This window comes from Gambusia affinis, linkage group LG10 (genome assembly GCF_019740435.1).
Source record: "Gambusia affinis linkage group LG10, SWU_Gaff_1.0, whole genome shotgun sequence".
NCBI lineage: Eukaryota > Metazoa > Chordata > Actinopteri > Cyprinodontiformes > Poeciliidae > Gambusia > Gambusia affinis.
The window spans coordinates 10,284,532-10,307,177 of record NC_057877.1 but is presented as its reverse complement, the minus strand read 5'-3'; the positions used below and the strand labels follow the sequence as shown (position 1 = coordinate 10,307,177).

The 22,646-nt window shown below is 39.4% G+C and overlaps 1 protein-coding gene across 18 annotated transcripts in view; it reads left to right on the top strand.

The window, feature by feature from the left end:
* celf5a (cugbp, Elav-like family member 5a) overlaps positions 1-22,646 on the top strand; it is a 242,469-nt gene that overhangs the window by 212,319 nt on the left and 7,504 nt on the right. For 2 of the 18 annotated variants that reach the window (XM_044130141.1, XM_044130138.1), the window contains exons 7-11: positions 5,279-5,423; positions 16,354-16,566; positions 16,812-16,898; positions 17,926-18,069; positions 21,459-21,622. In XM_044130141.1, coding sequence (XP_043986076.1) covers positions 5,279-5,423; positions 16,354-16,566; positions 16,812-16,898; positions 17,926-18,069; positions 21,459-21,586 — 717 coding nt within the window. In that variant the 3' untranslated portion in view covers positions 21,587-21,622. Of the gene's footprint in view, positions 1-5,278; positions 5,445-16,350; positions 16,567-16,811; positions 16,905-17,925; positions 18,070-21,458; positions 21,623-22,646 lie in introns of all 18 variants that reach the window. The other 16 variants (XM_044130123.1, XM_044130125.1, XM_044130137.1 and 13 more) reach the window with 12 other exon arrangements.

The window sequence follows — 22,646 nt, the reverse complement described above, 5'->3', positions numbered from 1 at the left end:
CATTTGGCTGTACTGTAAACTGCCCACACGCATGCACATGCCAGGCTGTGTGAGTGTGACCTGATTTTGCTGCATTATGCATGCGAGGGGCCAGCCGTTGCACGTGAGTGAATGCATGCGCGCTTCTTACGGAGCGCATCAGAAATGAGAAAACTATTGAGAAATGCAGCCTGCTGGCTCGGTGGTAACAAATGTGGCCCTTGAGTTCACCTCTGTGACCCACGGTCTCCTTGACACTCTAATTTTTCCAACCTTTTACACCCTCTCTCTACCGCTCCCCTGCTAGCCCTTCTTTGTTTCTGGACCCCCTCTGACTCCCCGCAACCCCCCGACATACCACAGCGTTTTTCCCTCTGTCATTGGCTGGTTGGGCTGTAAGGGGTCACATGTGACAGCACTAAGAGTCAGCGAGTCACAGAGCAGCACTACGGAGATAATTGCCATGTGATAAAGAGGTGATTGCCTGCTAGCACCAGGGGAGAGTAATGCCATCAGGTTGCAATAAAAAAGCAGATGTCTGACACTAACTGAATGCTGCTGGAGCCCAGGCAACTTTCTGCGCTCCTTTTCATCTGGGCACACTCTGTCTTTTTTTTTTTTTTTTCTGTTCCCTTGTTTCGGTCTGCCTTTTGAAAAGCAGCTAGGAAAGGTTGTGTGTGTGATGATGAAGACTCCTCAGCTTTGCTTATTCTCTACCAGAGACATTTTCTATCTGCTCTGGGAGTGCATAAATAAATAGGGTGTAGGGGGGAGTGCAAAGGGGTGAGGGGTCTTATGAATATAATGTCTTTGAATTTCAGAGAGAGGAGAAATAAGCATATGAAAAGTATAACGGAGTGACTGTGTTTCCCTCGGTCGGCGTAGCTGCTCTTTGATTATTTATTTCTTTTTCTTGAAGTCAGATTGTGTTAACCGCTGCATTCCAACATAATTACATGCTTGAGTTTCCAATTTGATGTATTTTATTTTGGAACAAAGCAACAATTAATGAGAGGATTTTTTTTTTTTTTTTTTATCCATGACAATCTGACAGATGGCATTACGGGCCACATTATCTAAGACATTTGGAGCTGGGAGAGAGGATGGTATTCTGGTCATGCTAGTATTTATTCCCACTGTGATTATTACTCCATGCAGACTAAGACTAAAAAGGCTGCTGGCTGACTAGGGGCAGTGGTGGGTTTTACTTGAATAGCCACCTGGACATGTATATACATTTGACCAAAATTGTAGGTTTTAAAAAAAATAATAATTATTATTATTATATTTTTGCAGAAGCTGTTCTCATTATTTTGTGGCATTTTAATTTGGCTTCGAAGAACAGGTTTCACAAATTAAAGCTCTGTATTAAAGAACCTGTACTTCACTTACACACAGAGCTCCTCCAGACTAGCAGCAATTAGCAAACACTTGGGAAACTGCTCATCTGATGAGCTCATCATATTAACTACTTCTCAGTCCAACGCGCCTAATAACAGTTGTAAACGGCATAGTGGGAAGCATTGTTATGACGGAGGCAAATTTCATGGAGTCGAATTGTGAAGTCAAATTTCTTTCCGGTTCTTTTTTATATATATAGCATTTTCATAATGATTGAAGCTAACATGTTTACTTGATTATGTTAACTATGTAATGACACTGTATGTGCCTGGAAAATACATAATACTACCTCTTAAAAAAATCTATGTTTTTTAATGTGGGTTTACTCAGTTCAAGTTTAAAAGGTCTCAGTAATTTGAAGCAAAAGACGATTGAAGTTTCCACAGTCAGCTGTAACACTCCAGTTTAGCTTTGTGCACAGTCTTGTTTTCTTAAACTAAGTAGCAGCACAAAGGTTCACAAAATCCCCATTGACCAGACAAGGAAATGAGAAATTGAGAACTAATTCTGGATATAAACAACATAATTTTCTCTATTTATTTAGTCATCCGAGCAACAATGAGGCCCCCTTACATGAGACTATCCTGAGCAGATATTGCCACATCGGCTACATCAAAAATAACAAGTGCCTAAAGTTAATGGAGTCACAAAAATAGAGCTGTGTTTTTACCATTTTGTACTAAGATCTGGTACAAAACTACAATTTACAGGTGGATTTGCATTGACTGCTTGTGCAGCTTTCTATAATGTTATATACCAAAAGGGAATTGCGGGATGACTTTAATCATCAGGTGAATTTGTACTTACTGCAACTGTGTTTGAGGTAGCAGTCACCTCAGTGAGAAACACTGATATGTTTTAATATTGCGAGACCTTGTTCCACCCCTAAACCTTGTTGAACCACAGTTTCAGGATCATGGGTTTAGCATATGGTATCTTTGCCATTTTGTGCCCATGTCTTTGAATTTCAGAGAGGGGAGGAATAAGTATGTGGAACAAAATTGTGACAAAATAGAAACAGGGACATAAAATGACTCAAATCACAAATCATCATTGGACCTTTCTGTTTACTTATTTGGTAGAGCATAATTATTGTTGTGATTTAACCATATATATTTCAGTTTTAGTCTCTAAAACTGTTTTTTTTAGAAAGGAATTATTCACATTTTTCACATTGATAAAAGTATGCAAGTGACCACAGGCATTAAGAAACTGTTCCGAGGCATGCGGATGAGGCTCCAACATTGGGCTTTATACAACAGGACAGCCACTTTAAGGTTACCTGACAGGGGCACTCAGGGAAAATAATTGGCTTTTCTGCCGCCAGGTTCACATGCAAATACAACCAGAGAGCCGTTCTGTACCTTTACTGCCATCATTAGCATCAGTGCAAGTGGCAGCGCAGTTTGATTTCTGCCCGCGCGAAGCGATCTCAGGCCACAGCTATCAGCAGCTCCCCTGACACATACAAGCCATGCAGTATTAAACAGATGCAGAGACATGGGGCCAGAGGTTGGGCCTGCTGTGTTTGTATTCCTATACCACACAAGTCTGCATGCCTGATGGGCAGCTACATGGCCTGCAACAGATTATTGATTCCCCAGATAAAACCAGTGGTTCACCAGCTGCAAAAGCCACTGTACAGTGATGGATTTTATTTATTTATTTATTTTTTCTAAATTAGGCATTCAGAGGGTGGTTTTTGCACCAGGAGAATTTAAGCAGAGTGCGGAAGCTCAAATGGTCTCGATCACTCTTCATGCATGTGGTGTGTGTGCGTGTGTGTGTCTTTGTTAGCGAGCGCGGTTCAAGGCAGCGGTGCATGTGAGCATGTCCTATGCATATGAATAAACACTCCTTGGGCTGCATTTGATGGAAAATGGTTTTGGCTCTCACTTCTCAGTTCATGCTAAGCAGAAATGCAGAGGGAGTGAAAGGCTATTGATTGTATCTCTTTGCGGGATTGTCCAGCAAGAGAAAATAGACATTTACTCACTGAAGGTGTTGTATTACTAACATGGTCTTGAATTGAGTTTAGAGCTACTCTTGGTTAAAAAATGTTATTCTAATATGTCCATTTAGTAGGAAAAGGACATGTGAGGGCATTTTTAGGGAAATTACATTTTTTATGCATTAAACTCTTACTTTGTGTGTGTGTGTGTTGAAGATTTCTTTGCCTAAGCCATCTAGTTTTTAATGTTTCACATTAAGAACGTACAATGGTTTGCAAAAGTATCCATATCCCTTGATGTTTTTCACATTTTATCGTGTCACAACCTCAAGCTTTAGTATATTTTATTTTGACATTTTTAATGCAATACAAAGTAGTGGATAATTGTGAAGTGGGAAAAATTATACATGGTTTCCAAAGTATTTGTAAATAAAACACAAAATAGCTTTATGTTAATAGTTTGCAGTGCCATTGCAGCCATTCCACCAGAAGATTATGTTTTGATTTCTGATGCAGCGCTAGCTCTATGTTTAGGGTCAATGTCCTAATTAACCTCTGCCCATAGACCCAAGTCTTTTACAGCCTCCAGTAATATTGATTTGCCGTCTTATTCACTGATATCAGCTCACCTATCCCTTTTGAAACACTGTAGACTCACAGCATGATACTGTCACCACCATGCTATAGAGTGGGAATGCTTTGCTCAAGGGGGTATAGAATGTCTTGCCTCCACATATTGTAGTTTGCTCAAAATTTATATATATTATTTATATATATATATATACACCTCATTACACCTGGTTTGCTGTGTCACTTTCATAGATCCTGCTCAGTATCATGTTCCTGTATTTATACTGAAAAGGAAACACAAGTCGACCTTATTTACATATTAGGTAACTTCTAAAGACAATTTACATTGCAGAATTTTTTAGGGGTATAAAAGTAAAATGACCTGAGTACACGTGGTCAGAAAACTGTTAATTTTTTTTTTTAGAGAAGATTTTAAATGCTGACTTTACTTTTGCACCTACGGTTTTGTTACTTTGTTTGTTTTCAAGGAAATGCTTTGCAATGGTAAGCTATGTAACGAAATGTAAAACTAAATAAATTAGGGTCTGACTATGTTTGAATTGTGTGTTAATATTAATTCCACTTACTAGAACAGTTTGGGCAAGATCTGATCTTTGACACATTCCTTGACAGCCCATTGTGTAACGGGATATTTATTTATTTTATTTTTTTATGATTTGCTTAGTGTTGAATCTTCAAGCCCAAATCTTTACTCTTTATGCAAAATGTGTTTAGAGAAAAGCGCTCTTGTTTGAGCACCATGTGCCAAATAAATTATAAAATGAGAGAAGATGTTAAGCGATGACTGAATGTCAAGCTCCAAGTGGTAATCATCACAAATCCATCAGAAAAAATTAAGCATGAGCCCGAGGAAAAGCAGATGAGAGTGGGAGGCAACTGTGGCATTTCTATGCAGCTGAGCAAAGTATTGTGAAGTTTGACAATTATAAGGAAAAAAGGCATTGTAACTCTGCAAACTTTGCCTGTCCCCTGAGCACAGAGATAATGTGCACATGTCAATGCCTTGATTTGTATGAGCCCAACAGACAGCTATTAAATTGTTTCTGCAGCTGGTGACAGGCTTCCTGCTGCGAGGACGGGCACATTCACTAAACATAGGTTGACAGGCTTCTTTTTCTTCTCTTTCTTTTCTTCTGCTCTACTTTCTCTGCACTTCCATGCACTATCCATCCATCAACATCACCATAAATCCCTCCCTCTCGTCTGCCCTTGATATGTTTCACTCTTACTCCCCTTCTTCCATCCTCTCCCGATTCTTCGGCCACTTACTGCATTTTTCATCACCATCTTTTCCCTCGTCACCTTCTTCTCCCCCATCCTGTCCTCCACCCATCTCTCCATGTCCGTCTTCTTTAGCTCATGCAGCAGCAGGCAGCCATCATGGCAGCAACCCATGGAGGTTATATCACGCCTAGCGTGGCCTTCCCTGCCACGCAGATCCACCAGATGGGGGCGCTCAACATCAACAGCCTCCCACCCACTCCCATGACCCCGGTGTCGGGTGAGTTTCATCAAACCCTGGGTGAGCACTCAGTTTCATTCCCTTTCTCTATGTGATGCTGTTTCTGTGCCACGGTAGCAAGCCAAAGCGTCTTTTAATAACGTCTGTGTTCATGTTGCCATGCGGAGCGTTGGCGTGTGCGTGAGTGTGTGAGTGTATAACAAGCTAGATCTGCAGCATGGCCTAAAGAAAGAGTCCCTATTTACCGGTAATCCAAAATTATTCCTCTGGAGGGAAAGGGAAAGTGAGACAAGATTTGCATGTTTATGTTGTTTGTGACTGCGGAGATTTAGGGTTACAGTAGAAGCAGCAGAGTAAAGAACATCAATTACTAAATGTACAGATAAGGCATTAATTTCCCCGTAGCATTTTGACCTTGTGCTTTGAAACACTTGTGCATGGTTTGCATGCAGTTGGGTTTGTTTTCCATAACAAACAGCGTCTGTGCACATACATTACAGTGGGAAGGAAAGGACTTTGAAACACCTCCCCACTGCCGAAGATTTGCTTATTCAGCAGTGTTTCGTTTTTCTTAAGAAAAAATAAATAAATAAATTCAAGATTCTTCTCTCACCAAAAGCATAAGCCTAAATAAATTATACAGTATCTAAGTCTTTGTTGTGCTCCACTCTCATACTTTGTCATCTCAGCAGTGTTCAGTTTCTACTGCAAAGTCTTTGGTAACTTTAAAGCTACTTGTGTGAGAGACACAGCCATCAGCAGCACAGAGAGATTTGTTTTAAATGCTCTTTAAAGTCATTGTAGGAATACAGTTTATACAAAACCTGCGTCACTTTATCAAACTATTGTTGAGCTGTGGGTTTTTTTATCAGGAAAAATATTTGTGTTCTTTCTCAGCATGTGCTTGTTGGGTCTACCTACTCTCCATTCCCACCTTCAATAATAATTTGAAGGGGAAAAAAGTAAAGCAGAGGGGGATGAATATGCATTTTGTATTTTTTGTGTTGCAAGAAACAGCTTCAACACATTTTAAAAACAAGAACTGGGTGCACAAGACTTGGATTTGTTGTTGTTTTCTTTTGTTCTACCCTGGGTGAATACAAGCAGAAATACATGTACACATGAAATAATATGTAGGTAACGATCACGCTGTCCACTCCAATGCAAAGTGACCTGCAGGTACAAATATATCTTGTTAGAGAGTGACACCAAAAACACAGGAGAAGACAAAAACAATGGGTAGGCTCATGAAGAGAAGAAGAAGAAATAATAACAAATAGCTAATTAAAATATTAACAAATATTAAATATTTTCAATGTTGAAGATTTAAGTAGTAAATTTCTGTTTGTTTGTTTTTTCCTGAGTCAAAAGCAATGATGTGGTTTTCTGGATCATTATGTTACAGCCACTTCTGTCCAAGTTTTCAGCCACCTTTACCACCTTGTCAAAAACGTTTCAGCAAAACCAGACAGCTACAGAAACTCAAACCTGCTATGTACTGGAACCTGCTGGGAGATCACTATCATTCTGGTCATTGTCCAGTTGTAAAGGATAAAGAAATAAACCCTAGCTCCAAAATGAACACATTTAATCTCCACTGATGCAGATGCCCACCTGTTCTGTGAAGAAACCGAATAGTTTTTGATGTCTACAAATTATATGTATAAGTTGTAGTTCACTGAAACTTTTATATTTGTGGGTGTGTATGTATATATTTCACTTTTTTTATATGCAGTAAAATACTCATACCTCGATGCACTTTTGCAAGGCAAGATTGGATCTGCAGTTCATTTAAACATTTGCTCCCAATTATTACATTTTAAAATACATCCTTCAAAAAACAAAGAAAAGGACTGAGTCAGAGACGTCTCCACCTGAACACAAACAAAAAATATGTGCTTGAAGTGATACTATGCCAGCAGACACACATGTTTTAGGCAGGCACGGTATCATTTTCAACACTAGGTGATGTATGTGGAAAGACGAGACATTTGTCAAATATTCACATTGATGTTTTCAGCGCAAAGTGTGCACTTTTGGGCAGGCATAATCAATCTAAGACAGTGATTAAAACCAGAGCTCAGTCTTGCTGAGAAGCTCTTATTTTTGATGGGTAAAAGCAATGACAGTGCTGCAATTCAGAGCTTTGTATTCAGCATGCATACCTGTATTTTTGCAACACAATAGTGCTGATTGAAGATAGTGCAATCGCGCTGCAAGGAGCACAGTCGGTGTGTGTGCATGGGTTGTGTGAAAGGCTTTGTCCTCCAGTCAACTTGGATTGTTAGTGCATCTCTCCAGCTGCAGTCTATAGAAAACCGAGTCTGTGCCTCAAACCAAAAGAAATCTTGTTGAATTTGTTTTTGTCATCTGTAAAAGTTCAACTTATGAAAAGTGAAATTCAAGTTTTCAGATCTCTTGGCATTTTCGTGAGAAGAATTAAGAAAAATAAACAATATCTAATTATTATTAATACAATCAAGAATTAAAATTGTCAAATTAATACCAGTTTACCTGTTATTGATTAAGTAAAGACACTCAAAAACAAATGCAGTGACTAAAAATCAATAACTGGATTACAGTGCCTATAACAGTATTCACCCCTTTCCCTGTTTTCCTTCCTTTATTGCTTTTACAAATCAATCATATCATCAAAATGTGGCTTTATAAATATTCAAACAAATTTACAAAAAAAGAAAAAATAAAACAAGCTACTTTTGGATGTATGTGATTCTCTACAACTTGTCCACCTTAAGAATAATTAAACCTTTCCTGTTTGGATAATCTGCCGATCTGGCCGCATTTTAAATAAATGGCGTCTTGTCTGGGGATCAAAAAACTTTCCCACAAGCTTCTTGGCGAACTTAAGTCCAGCCTAAATGAGTTTTCGTCAACTGTCACTTTTTCTTTGCCACTCTCCCATAAAGTTTTGAGTAGTAATGAACCCAGGCAACAGTAGTTGTATGCAGAGTCACAAAAGCCAAATTTTGTTGATCACGATTGATTTGTACAGACAATGAAAAGAAAAAGAAACTTCTTGTTTCTGTCTCGCTAGGTTTAAGAGTTGTTTGGATTACTGGATGAAAGTGATTCAGTCTGCCAAATGTTACTTGTAGATTGACAGGTGGACTTTGGTGACCCTGAAACGAGTTCTGAATGTCTGGAGGTACATTTGTTGGATCGCTTTTAAAACTGGATTAGATAAGCAGGCAATGTCTCTTAAAAATGAAGAGACTGTGAACAAATACTGTTTTCACATTCAAATATATATTTTTTATTAATTTTGGTCGACAACGACGGGTTCATACTTAATCCCAATCAGCATTTAAAGCTATGGTTAGTTATGAATACTTTTAAAGCTTTCTGACTTTCTAGAATGGCAAAATAAGAACAACTTTAATTAAACATTTTCTCCTTTTTAGGAGCGACCTTAAGAAGAGCTTTTTGGTATTTGGATAAACGTCTAACCTAACAGCACTAAGATACATTTTGGATAGACCTACAATTTTACAAGGACATTTTAAAGTGAGTTAGAGAATAGCAGGTGAAGTAGGTTAGTCATAAATATTCAATTTGTTATTTCCCTTTGCTTCAGTCATTCATTTGATTTTGTGGGCAGCAGCTGCAGGAGTCGGTACCCCAGCTTGCTGATTCTAGTTTGTAGAGTTTTATGCCCCGAACCCCCCACACTACCCCACCACCACACATACACAAACCTCCTTCTTCTGACTGTGACATATTTAGAGTTCATTGAAGGAATACATAACGTTACTGGCAAGGCTGTCTGTGAAAGTAGGGCAAGGAATTCTGACACTACTGAGAGACTGTAGGATGCATGCCACGATTCAGTGGAATAATTCATCGTAATATCCAAATCTTATTTTAGAGTGCGTCTCCGCTTTGGCTAAAGCTTAACTTATGCATTAAAGTTGTCTCATCAATCAAATTATGTTTCTAAAATCAGTTTGTGTTTGACTTTTTACTGTTACTTTTTAAGTTTGAAAGGAACATCTAAACTGAGAGTGTTCGTCGATCAATACTTTTATACTCTTCACCTTATTTTGAAATTAATCAGTTTCCAACATGTTCATGACAAAAAAAATCTTGACAGGTTCATAGGTTAAGGGTGTCTCTCTAAAAACAAAACAACAAAAAGAGAGACACGCACTCGATCAACAGATGCAAACCATTTAGGCTTGATGGTGCATAAGCCGTTTGCCAGATGGCTTGGCTGATTAGAGGATGTATCCTTACAATGATGCATGATGATGCTTTTTGAAAATAATGTTCACCAGGTGCTTCTCCCTGAGTGCTGCAGAAGAAAACAAAGTTAAACAAAACTGAGGAGAGAGAGAGGAGGAGGGGGAAGCTGGAGATATGGAAAGAGAGAGAGGAGGGAGAGCTAAATACAGTAAAAGGAAGGAAGAAACGGGGAGAGATGCGCATCCCGCTGGGTATATGTGGCAAAGAACACGCAGTGTCAAGGATGCTTTGTTTGGAATGAGAGAAGTGTGTAATCAAAGTCGCTCTAATGTTCTCCTGTATGGTGCTGTTCTGCAGTGAAGACATACAAGATGCACAAGTGCACATTAGACAAAATGTACTGCAGACGCTGCAGAGCCAGGGACAACCCACTGACAGACAGACTGAATGTGGCACGACATCCCTGCTGGATTCAAACACAGTTAACCCACTGATGCAGAACCCTTCCATGGTGACAAACACCAGGAAACTAATGAGCTGTTTGACGTGCTGATCTTTCTTAATACTACCTGTCCTTTGTGGCTTCTGGGCATGTGGTTTATAAAAACATTCATTTTAAAACAAGCAAGTGATGAGGAAGAATTAGGTTGGAGGTTTACGTTAAATAAAGGATTAATTAACAAGCTTGTGACTGCTTATTCTAAAGATCTAACAGTGGAGTGATGCATCAGATCAGGACTGAAGCAAACAGCTGGCTAGATGAACACCTACAAGTTTACTTTTAGCTTTAAACGGGCGGTATTACATATTTTCTAGGCACATAGTGCCATTTTACAGCACAGTCAAGTAACTTTGTTACCTTCAGTTGTTATAAAATTGCTGAATATCAAACATAACTTAGAAGAAATTTGACTTTGCAGTTTTGTGTCTTGAAATTGGCCTCTGTCTCTTTAAGAAGCTCCTGCTCTTTCCAAAACTGCCTTTAGCACTCAATAATTCCTTTCCACTATGCTATTTACAAGTTTTAGGAGCATAGGACTGAGAAGAAGTTGGTAGGATAAGCTCAGCAGACTCGTAGTTTCACCATGTGTTTGGTAATTGCTGCTGCTGCTAGTCTGGTGGAGCTGAGTGGGGAAGGTACAGGGTAGAGCTGCTCTGTGAGGAGGTAGGTTAGCTGGAAACTGCAGCTCCTAGGATGAGGTTTGTGGAAATAGGTGTTGCTTTGCATAAGCAAGTGTTTAAGCACCCCCCAATTGTCTGGATAATTGGATAAAAACTGTTGGACGGCAGCTTTTAATAATAGAATGATTCAGCCTTGATACTATTAGATAGATAGGAACCAACTAATGTGGCGAAGGCTATTCTCCTGCCACATCTTTGCTTACATCATTGCTGACATCAAGAAGTCAATAGTGGGTTCCATTGGTAAAATTAAATTGTGTATGAGATCATCTTGCGTTTTCATTATTACAATTCCTGTTCTGGAACACTTTTCTAATTTAGGAGTCCTTTGTCTCAGTGTTAGAACATAAATCTTTCTGCTTCATAATGACCGTGGCTTCAGTATCTCCAGGCTAACAGTAACATGAACGACCCCTACTATACATCTACACATTGCATATTAAAGATTAGATTAATTGTAACTTCAAGGGTAAAGACATTATCTTCGAGGTATTGAACATGGCCAAAAGGTTATTGGCCTTGTCCTTTTGTGTGCATATGCTTTTTACCACCAAAGTCACTGCTCATTCCTTACTCAGATCAGAGCTGTGTAAGAAAAACTTTCAAAGCTTCAGAAGCTGGCCTCCTCGGCGATCGGAAAGTCTGGCACATTGCTGTAGTCGCTGCACTGCATGCATAATGCCCTCAGAAGCGGAGCAGGCAAAGTGAAGGCTTCAACATATTTCTTCATATTCCTGTGCACAAGCCATTGATATCCTTACTAACACATGCACATGTATTCAACACTGTCTTTGGGGGAGCAACACTACAGCCATCTCCTCAGGCAGGCATCAAAGCTCGTTTTCTTGTGTTTCTTTCTCTGCTCCTGATTTGAATCATGTGCTTCTTTACTCTGTGTGTGCCATCATCATTTGACTCGGAGTTTTACCATCGTACATGCAATGCTGGCACACACTCCGTCAACACAACCAAAAAAATCTGAGCTCTACAATAGCATGGGTAGAAGAATGTCGAGAACTTCCATGCACTTATACAGATGACAAATTTTCAGTTCCTCATCTTTTAATTAATGTGCCCAGTGTTAATGACTGATACGTTCAGAAAGTTGCTTGGTGAAGTTTTGCACTGGCTATAAATAAATAAGAAAGTCTGAATTGGGATTAGTTCAACAAGATGCAAAAGAATCTAAAAATTAGTACAGTCTTTCCTGGATAATATGAGGGAAAGGATAACCAGTCAATAACTGGAAAAGATTAACTAAAACTTGTGGTGCTTCTTTTTGTTTCTTCTCTGTTTTGATATGACTCTTTGATTATTTGACAAAACCTAAATTATATATAAATAAACATAAATTTGAATAACGCTGTGGTGGCCCGTCCTGGTCCTGTGTGTCTCCTCATTTCCAAACATCTAACTTAAGTGAATTGGTGATTAAAAGGTCAATTAGCCAGTGAAAAACATAATAAACAGCAGAAGATTAGAGTAGGGTTACAAAGTCAGGAGCAGTTTCAAGGATGTGATTGATAGAAGGACTGCACATCACTGATTATTGTCCCAAGGGCAGACATATAAAGCCTTATTATCACATGTAAAAGGCAGCAGTGGTAAAAATCATGAACCATAAACAGAACATCTAGTATTCTGATATTTGTATGGTTATTATTCTTACAGGTATGTTCATTTAAATGAACATACATGTCGCGTTAAGTCCCAGTTAATTTGCTGTAGAGTTTTAAAGGCCAGTGTTTGACGTCGCATGGTATTTATTGGTATGCAGACTAGCCTTTGAAAAAAGCTCTTCCTCCCATACACAGATTTATTATTCACACCAGACAGACATTTTCTCCTTGACTGTAAATGCATCACATTTTAAATCAGTTAGATGAAAGCATCTGTTTTGAGTGCTTATTACTTGCTCCAGCAAAAGACAGTCCTTGTGCTGGTAATGACTGCACTCTACAGCACGCGCATGGCATTCCTCGATGATTTGAATCCATAATTAGCATAATAAATACCTCTGTCATATTCGAAGACTTGCTCCATGAGGAAATCACTGCAGAGAGCAAATCAACTGTTTCCCTTCCTCAGAAGAACCGACAGTAATGTGGATATAATTTTGTATTCATGACATAAATAAATGCATGTGACATACACTTATCCATACAGTTTCACAGTGTGGACTCCCTTTGTGCCGCAGTCACGAGGAAGGAATTCTTAGCAAAGCTCCAGCTGTATAGAATATATAATCTGATACCCCATAGCTTTGTATTCAACCATGCCCAAGTGGGAAACAACATGTCATTATTATGGACCGATACTCGCTGCGCAAGCTGACAGCCGCATGTAGATCTGCACTGTTGCATGTGCATTGTAAACAAGCTATGAATACAATTTTCCACTATAGCAAAACTATATGTCTAGTGAGGTATAAAATGGAAATGTCTTATTTTCCATTCCAGGACAGTGGGAAATACTTCTTCATTTCAGCTGAGGGGAGAAGTTTGGAGGCTTTGCTCGTGCTGGCCATTGGAACATGGTGACAGTGAGGATAAAGATGATGACTCGCCACATAAATGGCCTCCACATGTAATTATAGCTTTAATGCCCATGACGTTATTGTCTTTCCTTTTATCATAAACCCATTATGTGCCTCAGGACATAAATTGTTACAAATGTATTTCCATTTTGATAATTTGAGTTTTTCTTCTCTATGGTTAACCAGAAAGTCTGAAAGATGACAGAGTTGTACTGCTCTTCTTACTGCTATGCTGAAACAGCAGTTGCATGGAAGGGATCAGCAGTCTCAGTTATAGAGCATTGCAATAATATTAGTATCCAATGAGCTACACATCTGCTGTTAAAATTTACATTAAAGTCACAATTTTAAGATGTCATGTGGTGGACAAAAATGAACAAATTCTCAGTGGCAAAAATACCGGTCTGCTGGCACGGCCAAACTATGTGTTAACTTGTAAAGTTTTGTACATAATGTAACATACCTCTCATTTTACACATAAGTCCAATGCTACAAGATTCTCTGATTTATTGCTATTCTATTGTGCCATGTAAGCATAGGAGAAATATTTGGTTGGAATTTCTTGTCATGATAGAAAAAGAAAAGATGGTTTTCAACAAACGTTTGAAAAATGCCTCATTGTATTCAGGACTTTTACTCATCTTTGTAAAAAAAATACATAAATCCAACTGCTTCAGACGTTTGGTAGAAAACAAAAGTTGTGGAAGAAAAAAAGCAAAACCACAAAGAACGAGGAGCAAGCAGGAATTAGAGATGAAGCTGTACAGATGTCTAAAGCAGGGTTTGATTATAAAATAATATCTAGAGTTCTGGAAACATCATAGACGGTTCGGTTTATTGTCTGAAAATCAAAAGACAATGGCACTGATACAAACATATTAAAACATGGCTCCTGACCTAAACTGGCAAGGTTGTTAAGGAGCGAATTTAGCCGAGAATCAGCCAAGAGGGTCATAGTAACTCTGGAGGGGCTGGAGCAGTTTGCCACAAGCCATGTTAAGGGTTACAGCAAAGATGTGAAAGATGTTGCTTTAGCCAAATGAGGCCCATTTAGAACATTTCCGCCCAAATGTCAAACAGTATGTTTGGTGGAAAACTAAAGCTGATGCTGCCATGGTGATGCTTTTGTTCCGAGATAAGGAACATGATCAGAATAGATTTGAAGATGGATGGTTGTAAACATATGGCAACCTTGGATGAAAAGCTATGAAAATTAGGAAGCTCAAAAATATTCCGTATAAACATTTGTTAAGCTTGCGTAAAAATACCCAAAAGAGCTGGTTTTCAATAAATCAACTGGAGGGTGCTGAAAAATTAATACTCCTCGCTCTCTTCAGTCTTTTGTCAAAAGATTTGAAATGAGTCCTGAATGCTCCTTCTACTTCCCAATCATCTGCTAATTTGTGTTGTTCTACAGCATAAAATCCCAGTAAAATCCACAAAAGCATTTGGTTGTAAAATGATAAAATGCGGAAAAGTTCAAACAGTGCTAATACTTTTGCAGGACAGTTCTAGTTCCTCCACTTTCGCCACTGGTAAACATAAATAAGCGTGTGCTCCCAAAACACTGCTAAGCTTTGGAAAATGAATTTGCTTGATGATGGAGAGGATACATTATCTGGTGATACAGTAGAGTGCGTGTGGCCTGGGTACACTATAGCTGCCTCCAGCCCTCAAAGTAGGAGCAGCGGTCTCCTGGGTCCTGGTAGGAGAATGGGCTGAAGCTGCGGTCTAATTCATCACAACTTCGCAGGAAACAAGCAATCGCAGGGAGGCTTCTGAAAAAAAAAAAGAAAAGAAAAAGAAGAAACCTTTGCAAAAGACACAACAAGTCTCACTGGGCCGAGGAAATTCCCCTGGTCGCCATTGTTGTTAACTGTCGGCGTCCTCCATATCTTACATGCTCAGACAGAAGTGATATAAAGAAGACAAAAGAGCATAGGAAATAAAAAAGAGTCATAAGTAGAGAATAATAAAAGTAACCCTATGCGCTGTATTTACTGGCATCTCAGCTTATTTACAGGTTCATTTCAGTGTATACTCCGTGTGTGTGCGTGTGTGTGTGTGTGTGTGTGTGTGTGGATGTGATTGTTTAGCTGCCGTTAACTGCCGCTCACAGCGGGGTCCATGCTGAGGTACCGGCTCGTGGGGATATGACAAGCTGCTGAAGGGTTTCCGTGACAACCTGGGTTGTCTGTCCAATCAGGGTGTGAGGGCTTCCAGATTGAGAAGTGGTCCTCTGGGGAGCTGTTCCTCAGCTGGCTCGAAATGCTAAAGAACATCCTTTAGAGGGAGGCCATCACAAAGTGAGAATCCGCTCCAAATGGGTACTTTGACATTCCCCAGCATAATTGGAAGCACTTTCTAAACCGAAGGGGTTCTTTTAAAAATGCATTGAACAGCAGAGAACAGGATGCTTGCAATTTTGATTCCACTCATGAACCTCTCTGCAGCAGCCTGTCAGGCTTGTACTATGTATGTTACGACCGACCCATTTGTCAAACTGCCAACTTTTTTATTGTATTTTATTGTGTATGTATAAAAGTAAGAGGCATATTTGAGTATAAGCTACCTGCTCATTCAAGCAAATCTCCTTCTGTAATCTGCCTCTATCTACACCATATCGGTTTCCTTTTTTCCCCACTCTTTTTTTTTTGGGTTGCTTTTTTCTTTTTTCTTTTCTTTTTTTTATTTTTTTTGCTCTGAAGTTGCATAGTGGTTTCATCATCCTGAGCAATAGGAGCCAGCGGGATATCGCACAAACACAACAGACAGGCTCATTTTTCACAGGTTGACTTCCGAGCTATTCTGCAGGATGTGTCACGACAAACGGCGGATATGTGACAGACTCACGTCGCACCCGTGTCCTTGCATTAGAGAGAGGAGGCACTATATCATGTGTGTGTCTGCGTGTGTTGTTTGTGACTGTGTACACCTGCAATGGATCCAGTGTTTTTTTTTTTTTTCTTTGTTGTTTTTTTAGTACCAAATAAGCCCACAGGAATGGTTTGCTCCTTATGCGGTAATGCTGAACCTCATTCCCAGCAGGCCTCAGCTCTCCGCCAGCCAACATCACCACCTCCGCCGTGCCCAGCATCGTCACCCCCATCGTCAACGGATTCACCGGCATCCCTCATCAGCCCAACGGGCACCCCGCCGTGGAGACGGTGTACACCAATGGCCTGCCGCCCTACTCCACCCAGAGCCCCACCGCCGCCGACACCCTGCAGCAAGCTTTCACTGGCGTTCAGCAATACACAGGTGGGACACGACGAGGTTTCTGCCGCTGCTTGATCTCACCTGCTCACAAATGCCAGCCGTGTTATCAGCTACAAGTTAATTACCACAGGGTGTTTACAGTGCATCAGAACACGACATCAGAGCGCCTTCGATTGGACACGTTACGCCTGTATGATCGACCTTAAGCATCCTTGACACCGTTCTCTGCAGGATCCCCTCGTTTTTACACCACCCTCTCTTTATTTCTCTGCGCCTTCTTTCCGCAGCAATCTACCCAGCCACCACGCTGACTCCCATCGGCCAAACACTGCCCCAGCCGCCCCAGGTCATCCAGCAGCAGCAGCAGAGAGAAGGTGAGGGTGAGAGAACGTTATTACTTTCACACTTCACCCATCCCATCCTCCTGTAATGGATATAAAAAGCAGAGATGAGCATGAGAGACCAATATTGCTTTTACAGTGTACACATCTCAATTCTGTGGAATGGGTAAATAGAGTGGAAAGGTTGAGGAAACAATATTACATTTCACACCTAATCTGAGGTAACTTATACATTATATACACCATAAAAATACAGTATAGCTAGACAGAAAGCAGTGATAATGCAGCTGTATTAAATTTTCTGTTTTTATGATCAACATAGTCATATGTTGTTGTTTTTTATAAGTAACAATAAAATTCATTGTAATAAACCTGTAAGAAGCATGCTGCTGCAGCCAAGGGGGACAAGAGTTATGAAAATGTAGAAATGGGAAAACTGGGGCACCTTTCATAAAAATATTTAAAGTGGATCATGGGGATTTTTTTTCTTTCTTTCTTTTTTTTTCTCACACCTGCTGCACAAGTTTAAAAGGAGGAGGAAGAAAGTAAAACTATCTGACGGAAATTCTGAGATATTGCTAAAGAGTATCAATATAATACGTTGGTAAGGTATTACATGAATTACAAAAGTGTAAAAAATAGTTGTAAGGAGAATTTGTTTTTGTATTCCCATCGCCATTGTCAAAATGTTCCATCCCTTGATCTATCCATCCATATCTATGTCTAACTTCAAAAACTATTACTATAAATTCATAGACTAGTTTTGTGCAATACAACATTAGACCTTTTGCCTGCATGTTGAGAGGCAGATGTTCTAAGTTTTATCTTTAATGATTCGTAATTTACTCCACAAGCCTTTGAGTTACAGTTTGAGTAGCAAAGAATGGGGGAACGTATACATGAAGCCAAACCTATTCTTTAGAACTGTTTTGACCCAAGCACCAGTCTTAAATAAAATGCTAAAGACCACTGAAGATCAGTTAAATAGATAATTGTCATATAATTTGGTGAGACTGGAGAAATGAAGTTGACATGTGTTCCTCTTTTATTGTCTGCTCAGGTCCAGAGGGGTGTAATCTCTTCATCTACCACCTGCCGCAGGAGTTTGGAGACAATGAACTCATGCAGATGTTTTTGCCCTTTGGTACAGTCATCTCTTCTAAGGTCTTCATGGACCGGGCAACCAACCAGAGCAAGTGCTTTGGTGAGTTACAAACTGCATGTACAGATCCATTCACACTTGGTAAATATATGTATGAATTTTTAAAATAAAGCTTCTTTTATTGTTTTTGCATGAGCTCATGCTGAAAAGCTGTGCATAATCCAACCTTTCATTTTAGAGAATTTATTGAGTGAGGAGAAAGAAACATTACGTTAAGAAATAATAGAAACTTGATGTTGCAACAATTGATGGTTGCCTAAGAATGGAATGCAGCTGACACATTTTAACTTGTGCTTTAATTTTTAAGCTAGTCACTTTACAAAAAGGGAAAGGTAATATAAAGATGGAAATATAAATAGAGGTGCAAAATCTCCAAAGCAAACTGTTAATGTGAGGAAGCGCCACAAGTTTTTTTTTTTTTTTCGTTTTTTTTTTTGTCAGATTTTACCCATGATTTCCCAGTTTGGAAATGTCTGCACCAATGTCCTCTTGTTGGGAACTATCTACACTGCTAATTGGTTCAAATGGTGAACAGAAGGAGTAGGTTTGAATAACAACATGGTTTTCTGCAGGATTTAAATGGAACAATACACTTCTTTCAGATAAAATTAAGATTGAACACTTCTTCTACAAGCACTCTAGACCAGAATGCTGGACTGATATGAAACAAGAATAAGAATAAATATGTGAAAAAGCGCCTTGTTTCTTTCAATGCGCATGTTGGAGTATCTGGGATTCTTTAGGCCTGTTTCTCTTCCAAAAGTCCTGGGAATCTGGGAACAGACCATCATGTACTATTTGAAACATGAGAACTTTTTAAAATACTGATCCATTTGCACTTTGTTAGCTAAGTGTAAATGATTTGTCATTGCGGCAGGAAAACTGTAATAAAACATCTGTATATCAACACAAAAATATTTCACCAAATACCCAATCGACCTTTTTGTCCCTGACTTGAATTTCCTGGAGAAAGAAAACTTGTGGGATGAGCTAAGAAGTGTCAACAAGCTGTTTTTGTTGACCTATATAGTTATGATCATTGTCTTTGACGCATATGTCTCGTATCGCTTACTGAATATCTAATTTGAAAACATTAAAACATTTAAGACACTATTTTCCATAACCTATTCTGGCTGTGACAGCATTTGACAGCCCACAGACTGCGAGGATTGATTTTCGCCCAGACAAACCGACTTGAATTTGCATCTTGATGACTGCTTGTGCTTTGGCACGAGGACCGAGGAAAAGACGCTCCGAGTGCATTGTTTCCAAACTGGCCCGGATGCAGTCGATCAGAGTCAATGTCCTTGTTTCGTTTTGGCAGATGAGTGACCCGGAAACCTTCAAGCACTGTGTCAGCATCTTCGTAACTGTTCTGTAACCGCTCGTTTCTGTCAATACCTGCAACTGCTGAGGCCGAACCCCAAACCGCCACGCTTCAAGTCGTCATTTAGCTTCAGCAGACTAACTTCACCTCACAGGCACCTGGAGAGCTTGACGGTGACGCTTCAGGGGCGGACTGGATTGGAGGTGATTGTGGAGCAGCAATTGTTTTTACTCAAAGGGAACCTCAGAAGCCCAATGAAGTGTCCCTAGTGCTAACTGATTTTGTTTGAGTGAGAGGCTTAATATTAGATACTCCTGAAAGAAGACCTATTTTGCAGTATTGACGAGCAGCTATAATAGACATTCACATCAAGGCGACAGCACTTTGGTACAATTAATCTATAAATGAGGAAGAGAGAATACTCTTAAATTGATGAGACTCATCATTAAAACGTAGTCTTTGATGAGACTATGGGGTCTGTTTCTGCTTCATCTCTCGTTTCACCACCACTAAATGTGCTTAGTTGCTGGTGGCTTGTAGGAGGTCACATCCTTTTACTGCCGTTGTTCTTTTTTCAGACTTTCATGTTGGCCTCGTCTTCTCTGCCAAGCTTTCACCCCTAATGGGCCGAACCAGATCCAGGAAGGCCAGCCACAGTCTCTCCCAGGTGGCTGTGGACGCGCAGAGGCCCCTGTTGTTTTTTTTTCACGGGTCATTAACTGTACCTAATGGCACCGCAGACACAAGGGAGAACATCAAGCAGAGACACACTCTGCTGCAGTTTCTGGTCCCTGAAATCTGAAAGCTTACTTTTTCTACTTGATGGAAACAGTATACTCAGCGTAGGTTTGAGGAGTGGGGAGTTTTGGAGGGAGACGTTCTGATGGCTTTGCGTCTACCTCGAAACTTGTCAATTTGTTTTTGTTTACATTGAACTTTTATTTTACCGTTACAATCTATACTTTTTTAGCTTAGATTAAAATATGTTGCTTTGCATAGCTCTTACATACCTTTGGAGCTTTTGAGGTTTTGTCCCATTATAACCACACACTTTGAGAATTGGGATTTTATGTCAAAGACAAAGTAGTGATTACTTTTGGAGAGGGTCGGAAGTGGCAAATGGTTTAAAAATATTCATACGTTTGTATTGTGGCCCCCAATTCAATATTTTGTTGAACGACAAAATCTTGCCATCTTGTTGCTAGATGGTGTAATAATACCCAACCAGCGTTGCACATCTAAAAACTGAAACTTTTTGTATTTTTCAAAATGGTGAAAACTCAGTCACAGATCTCACAATTAAAAAAATAGATCTGGACTTTGACTGGGTCATTCTAATACACTACTATGCCATAATCTGAACCATTTCCTTGTAGTTCTGATTGTATTCTTTTGGTTGTTGTCATGCTGGGAGGTTAAACTCTGCCCCAGTCTCAAGTCATTTGCAGTTTCTGACAAGTTTTCTTCCAGAAAACAAGTTTCCTGTCTCTGTTTAGATAAAGCATCCCCCCTTTAAAATCTTATGTGTTGGTCAAAATATTTTATTTGTTCTCATCTGACCAGAGCACCGTCTTCCACATATATTTTTTGTGTGTTTCCCTTTACTAATATACTCCACTTTGCTTTTGTCTAATATATAATTTAAAATATCGATATTTGTTACTGTAATGTGAAATAAAGTAAAAGCACGGCCAATAAATTCTATGAATTCAAAGCATCGTGGTCAGCATGGTCTGTAATATTAAGCACGTTTGCTTAAAGCCTTTTAGCTGATCATTTTCTATTTTCCAATTTTCAAATCTACTCATTAGTGGGATTGTTTTTCTTAGCAAGAATTAGTAATCTGATGTTTTGTTTTATTATTTCACTGAAATAGGCTGTTGCTTTTCATACTCTACAACATGTGCCTCAAAAACCACAGAGCAGCTTAATATTACATGTCTTCTGTACAAAGGAGTGTGATGTGTTTTGGCAGCAACAGCTCCAAACATGTCCCAACAGCTCTTTCTTTCACATACCTCATTTTTGGCTTAAAGCGTATTTTGGGCATCATCCTGACTCTTTCTTCTTGTAAGTTTAATAAATTTGATCTGTTTCCTAACAGGTTTTGTCAGCTTTGACAACCCTGCTAGCGCACAGGCAGCTATTCAGGCCATGAACGGCTTTCAAATTGGGATGAAGAGGTTGAAAGTCCAGCTAAAGAGACCGAAGGATGCCAGCCGCCCTTACTGACACAGCCTACCTTCAGTATTCACCGCAGCAGCACAGGTAAGCCCTGAAAATGACCAGAGCTTTTTGTCTTCCCAAAAGTACGTTTTCAAGCATCTTCTTCTTCTTTGGAAGAGCTGTGATTGGTTTCTGTAAATATATTTAATAAAACAGTTTATTATGTAATGAAACTATGTAACTGTTTCAAAATACTGCAAAAGTCAAAGGTTTATAAATACTCAGGTAAGGGTGTATTCACTCCTGACACGTTTGGTCTGCTTTAAAAGGACCAGAGTTCATTTTGTCTATTGGTCTGCACATTTAGTGCAGGTGTGAATACTCTTAAAGGAGAGACAATATGTAAAATTTACTTTTTGTTTTTTAGCTTTATGTTATAAAGCTGTGCTCTGTCCCACCACCACGATTTCTGTCCAATGGGATAGATTTGTTTACAAATTATAGCAAAAGAGCAGGAAAAAAATCTGCTTTGGGTCTACACTAAATAAGTGGACCCAAAGGCTTTCCTGGTGTCAATACATGTTTAGACCTCACCATCAACACCCATGTACGTTTAAACAGTGGCCTAGCACTCTTAGATTGTAAATAATGTATGTACAGAAAGCAGGAGAAGGCGATAAAGAAGAGCAGCAAAGTCCTTTCATGAATTCCTTTCCCCAGTTTGTCATGTAAATAAAAAATGACATTTTAAAGGCGTCCTGGAGGTCATACAAAGGTCAGGGAAACTTTCCAAGAGAAACTTAATGTTCTACTATGCGACTGAAGCCTGACAAAGTGTGACTTTGCTTTGGAGGATCGGGAGTAGAATGTAAAAATGAGCTTCTAAAGAAACTTTACAGTATCTGAACTGATGAGTGAAAATAGAGCCTACAGTCTGCACTAAGCACAGATATGTGCGCAGAATTTTTTTATCACTACAAATCCTTAACTTTCTAGCACAAAGGAGATCAAACATGTTTGGGCAGTGATGTACCACTGAAATGAGGAATATTTGACTGACAGATGGGCCATGGAAATATCACTTCATCCTATAGGAAAGAAAAGGAAAGAGGAAAACTCATTGTTT